We start from the raw sequence: 7,093 nt of genomic DNA, 5'->3' as shown, positions 1-7,093 counted from the left end.
GTATGCCGGCAGCATGGGGTGAAGCCGTTGGATCCAGCCCTCATGGGGTGCTGTGGAGCTGCCATCCTAACCACAGGGGTGGATTTATTTCCACAAAGACAGAAATCTGCCCGGTTCTGCAAGAAGTGATGTCCCCATAGTCCTCCTGGTTGCATGTGTAACACAGCTGCAAGTAAAATGCCGAGAGGCAGCATCAAGTGGTTTCCTGCCACTTGTCTCTTGCAGCCAACATTTATGTATTTCAGAGAAAGGATGTGTAACAAAAGCAGTTACCAACAGCGTAAGAAAAAATAACTTTGTTATTACGAATACATCATAAAATCACAATCATTTTATACACATTTTAGTATTTCATATACTTATATAAATAAAGTGAACAGTATAGTTATTGGAATGTGTAATAGGAACAAACATACAGTTTTAATGTAAAATTAACAAATTATTGGATCCCACCCCCATCTTCTGTCCCTTCTCTGGGGATTAGTGTATTAACTCTGAAATACCTCTAGGAAGAAAGTTACCCAAGCTGTGATGGCAACAATAACTCCAAGCGTTACCTTAATTCCATTTACAATCAATTTTCCCCTCCTTTTCCTGGTTTTATCCTATGTAGGAGTTCTGTGTACGTATTCCACTTTTGCAGGAAAGACTAATCCTGTTTGTACTTGGCATGGTGTTGAAAGAAAACATTATCCAAACTTTACAATTTTGTTAAACCTGTTAGCATTTTCCCATCACTACACACTCTTGCAAATGTTTCCATTAAATATATTTCTAATATTAATAAAATAACAAATTCTTTATTATCCTTCTGCTTATAACTTGATGTCTTAACATCAAAATAATATTTCTTACTAATAAAATTCTATATAGTATTTATATGAAACAAAGTTGTCATGTGCAGGGTTCTGGAATCAAAACTAGGTGTAGATGTAGATCCTTCTACATTTTTATTTTGGATTATTGAAGGGGGTGGGTGTTGTCATTTTGGGGGACACAGAGTAATAAATAATTTACAAGGTAATGACTTCTCTGTGTGCCCAGTAACCGAACTTAAAACTGGAAATGACTCTGGCTTTATAAAACTTTGGGTATACTAAAGAAAATGTCATTTTCTGTCTGGGTGTCTTTATGTGTTTATCCAGAAGTCTTAATGAAATGACTGATACAATGCATTACAAACGTTATCATACAATTAATCAGAAATAAAATGGAAAGATCTATGCAAAGAGCTTAGCGGGACGCAGACAGAAGACTGAACCTTCCCAGCTGTGCTCAGAGGGGCTCTTCCTGCTGGAGGAATTCCTGTGCCACATCAGGTGGATGCATCTTTGATGTAGTGTCCTTGCTGCTGGGACTCAGCCACCAGATGTGGCTGGAAAGGGAATCTGGAAAAAGGAAGGTGAAGCACAAGGACAAACTTAAGGAACTGCTCCTCCGCTTTTCTTATGGAAAACTGTTGGAAACTCAGCTCTGGGCTGTGAAAGCCAATGATGCAGACTCCAAAAAGAGCAATGATCGAAGATTCCATTCAGAAAGGCACGTCAACACGTGCCATGTTTTGTGGTCATGAGTCTGTAGGACAGCTTTCTCTGCTTACAACGAGACGTGTATTTTATCTACTTTTCTGGTCCAGTCTCAGAACTTCCCTTCCCTGGATACTTAGGGACAGCAGGGCCTAGCACCTACCGCTGAACTGGATGATCAGACTGTAGGAACTCCTCATTGGGTATTTGTCTATTCAGAAAAGCAGAGCTTAGAACTGAAATAAGTGCCTTTTTAAAAACACAACTTCTTGTAGGTGATAGAATTTAGCTGGTTTGTAGGAAGTGGCTCATTTAACTCATTATTCTGTATCCGATGGTCCAAAAAACCACAGCTACTAATTCTATAGTGGGAATCAACCTGATCCAGCAGGTGATGGCATGTGGTGGTAAGTATATGCAAGAGTTACACACTTTGCAAGAGTACAATACATCTGACATTTAACAAATTTACTTAAAATTGCATATTCATAAACAATGTTATTTATACCTAATAGCCTGCTTGAAATTAAGAAGATCAGACATAACTGCCTCAGGTCACGCAGTCTTAGAGGTTTCTTTCAGCCTGCTGCATATAAGACCATCCCTCTTTTGGGATCCCCGCAAGTTCCTTCCCCAAGTCTCAATGATTTCCTTTTTACCTGGTTCACAAGACTACTTCATTCTGGAGTTGCTGGAAATGCTCCTCCCAGAGGAGAAGCCCAAAGGCTAGAGGGTGAGAGCTCTATAATTTTTTTCCAAGCTATCCCAGTGACTTAGTCATTGCTTTGTAACTATTGATACACATATAACATGGAAGAGGAACACAGAACATTTATGTTCTTAAAGCTGATGCCCTTGCCTGTGGCATAATGATAGTGAAGAGTTGGGAAATGACTACAGGAATGAACTCATCCTCTTAAGAAAATATATGAAAGATATGAAAGGTCTAGAGAGCCACATGTTCATACAATGTGGCTAGTACCAGTGGTGTAGGGATTACACCAACTATGTTTTGGCCCACAGAATACAGAAGGGAATCTAAACCTTTCCCGGTTATCTGAAAAGGGCCTGCTTATATTTTTACCTGCATTTATTTTTATTAGAACGTACAAGCCTTGAGAAACTTGGCAAAATAAGTTTTTCTTTGCAATTGTAACATGGACATGACCCAGCGCTACAGATACTGTAGAAGTAGCAGCTACACACATACAACATTGAAGCTTTGTGCTTAATGTACTCCTTTATCTTCTAAGCATGGCAAAGTCCTCAGCAGCCGTGGTAATCTAAAAGAAATCATCCATGAGGTACGGTCTAACTTGTGCATCCAATTTTCCAGTGTAAAAAAAGTGCACTCCCTTTTATCCCCCTTCGAAATATAGGATCCCAGTCCTTCGCCTTAGCCATCCTCGTTGAAGTGTTTTGTCTCGTGCAGTCCTGGACCTACTCATACTCTTCATATGCCCGGCCAAATACACTCCAACTCTGTGTCCCAGTTCCACGAATGCCATTTCGGTTGCCCTCACACAGCTGAGGAACAAATAGATGGAATCTTTTTGCAAACATGAGGCCTCTCTCTGGATTCAATTTTACTTGTACTTCAGCATTTCACCATGGAAGACACGCACCTAGAGGAGGTCAGAGTCTGACTCTTTCTGCAAGGCTGGGATCAATTTTGTGCTACTTGATTCACTTACACTAAATTTTCCTGCTTTATATATCCCCTTTTCTCTTGTTCGTCTTTGTGTAATGTATCCAGCATGAATCTGCTGAGGGAGGGAACTGGCCTTCACACTAAGCAATGTAAGAACAGTAAGGGAAAAGTAGTGTTAGTTTAGGACAAACACATCTTATTGACTCTCTTTGAACAATACTCTAGCAACACAAAGCCAAATAATTTCCAGATAATGAGCAGCACCCTTGTATCACTGCTTCAACATATATTATTTTTCATTTTTCTGCCATGGTGGAGCATAATAGAAGATGACAGCTGGTCTCTGCTCTGAAACAGGGATCCACTTTTTCACAGTCTCCTAAGCCTCAGTGAAGTGCTAGAGAACTGAGTTCAGCGGTGTAATATATTTACATGTATAAAATAACCGTGGACCAAGGTTTTCATTATTGACATCATTGAGGGAAGATGTTCAGTTATCTCTCTGCCCTTGGCAAAATTTGGGTGCTATGTAATTTGGACATAGAATGCAAGGTAGGCAGATGAAATGCTGTGGTCTGCGCCATTAGCTAGAGCTTGCCTTAATGGTATTATATACTAAGAAAGTTTTCTTGCTAGTCAACATACAATGCACAGTGCAGGCTTGACGGTACAGAATTACTGCAAGAAGGGTACTATGAACCAAGAAAGCTACAGTATGAGCAGTATGGTTGAGGAGAAGCAGAGAGAAAACTGGAAGTAATATATATAATTTTTTTTTTTTTTTTACATTGTCAGTGCATTTTTATATTGAAGAACTCTAAAGGGGCTCTATTTTTCAGTAGGTGTAGCTAAGGATGGGCTGCCTTCTGTATCCTGGAGTCTCTGGGAGCTGCCCGTGGTTTGTAGTCTTCTCCAGAACCAAAATCTACTGTGTCATGATAGTTTGTAAATTCCTGAGGTAATGGAAACTCCTCTGTTGATGAATGAGTCCTGTGTCCAAACACTCTCTCTTGCAGCTCAGCGATGTCATTTCTGATGTCTGCCATCATCAGCAACAGGAAATCAAATGAACCTGGTGGGCCCTGCAGTCACAAGGCACAGACATTAATTACATTCCACTTTACTCTTCCAGTTTCATACCAGGTTGATATAATTACTCTTGCAGGGAGAACTTAGTAAAATTCTGCCTCATATTAATGACCTGGTTTTGAATCAACCTGCTCAGGAAGCAATTTTCAAAAGGCTGCAAATGTTTTGGCACGCAGAGCCTGTATTTACAAGACACAATTACTTAACACTTCCTTCGCTATATCTGCTAGGAGTACCTTGATACGTCACTGGAGTATAGGAGATAAATCTTGGTTGCCTATGTACCTTCTTATTAAGCTGAAAGAAATTACAGTCTTAGAATGACGAATCAATCAATAATTATTACTTATTTAAAAACTTTTCTCAGGAATGTTGTTATATGGAAGTTATCTTTTCAATATGATAACACTGCTGCTGTCAGTCCCTTACTAAATGTATCGGTAATTACAATACAGAGACTATCCATCTGGTTTTATCTGATTTTAGAAAATTATCAATTCTTTTTAGATGTCTTCTGAAGTGCACTGTTCAATACTGAGGACACCTTACTGGACTCACTCTTAAAAGCCATTCCACTAATGAGAAAATACCATAAGAAATAAATTTTTAAACAATTTCACCTGAAAACAGATTGTAAATACTCACCTTTCTCTTAATGACTTGCTCAAAGCCTATAGCTTCCCAAATGCCAGAGAGAGATGAGGGGCAGGATTTTATAAGGCATTAGCAGTAGTAGCTGAACTAACTAGCATTCTGCATGAGGTCACATACTATTGCCTTCTGAGGACACTCCACTGCTGTTGTCGGGTAGAGGTGCACTTACTGCCTGCAGTATCACACCCAGCAAGGCAGGAGTACATAGGCAAAAACAGTTGGACGAAAACGGGCAATTACTTTCTTTCCAGTAGCATTTTCTATGCATGTAAACTATCTTTCACTGTACTCTTGACACAGGAAAGCTTTTTTTTTCCTTTTTGGCTAACCTGTTGTTAGCAGTCAACATCACTCTTACAGAAATGCCTCCCATGAGCAATACTTACAGGTATCCCCTTTGGTCCCGGTGCGCCTCGCTCCCCCTGCAATCAATACCACCTTAGTTATTGTGCTGTGATTAAAGGAAACCAAGGAAATCACAGTTTGCCTCCCTTAATCTCTCTAGATCAAGAATCATCAGTTTATGCTGGTTCAGAAAAAGAAAAAAAAATGAAGGAGGAATGCAAAGAAATTTCCATGGAAATTAGGAGCAGTATTGGATACTTCTGATGATATTTCTCCTAGGTAGTAAAAAGCAAACCAGTTAACAGGAGAAATTCACACAATAGCAATGTAATGAAACGAGCTAAACCATCAATACTTCTACATAGAAAAGCCAAAAGAACTTTAGAGAAAGGAAAGGAAGCTGCTTGACTGATCGCATAGCAGGACTGCTTGCAAGACTTAAGGAATGGCAAGGACGAAACAGCAGAAGGAAGACACAAAGGAATGGGACAACAGGACATTTTTTGAGTAGCAAAGGAAATGAGATGGTAAAAGGGTGTGACTACAAGTGCATAGAAGGTCTTTCTAGCAAGCCTGGACTTCATGTGTGCATACGCCTACATACTGGACAACACTACCTCTCCTCACCTTGCTACCATCTCTTCCTGGGGCTCCTGGTGGGCCCTGCAAGAGAAGAGAAAGTGTTCACAAGGACATGAGAAGTTGTGGAGCAAAGGCCAACTGTGCAATGCATGACAGGAGATGAGAATACTGACCACAGGCCCCCGTCTGCCCTGCTTAATATGTGAGATGTCCGGAGATGGGCCCATAGGTCCCATTGATCCACGAGGGCCTGGCTGCCCAGGAGGTCCAGGTGACCCAGGAACTCCTTGACTCCCTTTTGGTCCTGGAGCCCCTGCAATCAACAGCAACGATTATACACCAAGGAAAGCCTCCAGGACCCTTCATCACTGCAAGCAGTGGGGACCAATCATTGTTTGAACCACCCAGTGGACTGGTTGCCTTAACATATCCAAATCCACAGCAACACACAAGTCATCTGAGACAACTTTACTCCTTGTCACAGTAGCTACAAGAGATTTTCACAAAACAATTAAACCTCGTGTATACAAAGAAGCCAAGACTGCCACTGCCACGTGGTTAGGGACACAGACTGGGAATGAAAAGAAAAGCAGAAGTGCCTTATTTTCACACAAAGAAGAAAAGAATAAGTCACATCTGAGAAACATCTCATACAAAGAAAGCCTGACAAAAATTATGAGCATGTTGGGTTGAAGGCATCCACATGACTGGCACAGAAGCAAGCCCATTTCAGTGGTGGTTTTGCACCTCTCTTTTGCTGAGTAAAGTAGCCAATCTATTGGGGCAGAAAGGGTCTGTTCTTCCACTTTGCTTTATACCCTTCTCAGCTTCTGCAGCAGAGATGGTCAGTTTTTAGGAAGTACAAAGTAAATGAAGTATGTGTTTAGTTCAAGAGAAACACTATGAAAAAAAAAATAGAAAATCAGGCACCTGAAACAATATTTGCAGAAAATAAAGACCATTAAAGTGTTACTGGTTGAATTGCCTTATAATTAGAGGGGAAAGGACTTTTCTTCCTACTGAAGGCGTGTGAAAGACATAAAAAATGAAAGGCAGGGAGCAAAAAGGGTTCAGCAGGACAGAGTGTGTGCAGTTAGGATTTTCAAGAGGAGGAAAGGGCAGTGGTGGGCCTGTCAGCCTCCCCCTGAAGACCCATCTGGCAGCGGTGAGGCGGAGGTGATGGGGTGAGTTTGGAGCGGAAGGGGCAGTGCTACAGTACCTTGGACAGCTCAGCCATGGGGGAACC

The 7,093-nt window shown here is 40.9% G+C and overlaps 1 protein-coding gene across 1 annotated transcript in view; it reads right to left on the bottom strand.

Annotated features, from left to right (window-relative positions):
* Nucleotides 1–281: 281 nt before the first annotated feature.
* The window catches only part of CCBE1 (collagen and calcium binding EGF domains 1), a 102,512-nt gene continuing 95,700 nt past the window's right edge, over nucleotides 282–7,093 (bottom strand). The window contains exons 8-11 of the mRNA XM_054055052.1: nucleotides 6,021–6,160; nucleotides 5,893–5,928; nucleotides 5,307–5,342; nucleotides 282–4,259 (exon numbers count right to left, since the gene is read on the bottom strand). Of these exons, the coding sequence (XP_053911027.1) occupies nucleotides 4,026–4,259; nucleotides 5,307–5,342; nucleotides 5,893–5,928; nucleotides 6,021–6,160 (446 nt within the window). The 3' untranslated portion in view covers nucleotides 282–4,025. The remainder of the gene's footprint in view (nucleotides 4,260–5,306; nucleotides 5,343–5,892; nucleotides 5,929–6,020; nucleotides 6,161–7,093) is intronic.

The sequence above is a fragment of the Cuculus canorus genome, chromosome Z (genome assembly GCF_017976375.1).
Source record: "Cuculus canorus isolate bCucCan1 chromosome Z, bCucCan1.pri, whole genome shotgun sequence".
In the NCBI taxonomy this organism is placed as follows: domain Eukaryota; kingdom Metazoa; phylum Chordata; class Aves; order Cuculiformes; family Cuculidae; genus Cuculus; species Cuculus canorus.
The sequence above is the reverse complement of the archived record's forward strand: the minus strand, read 5'-3'. Positions and strand labels throughout refer to the sequence as shown.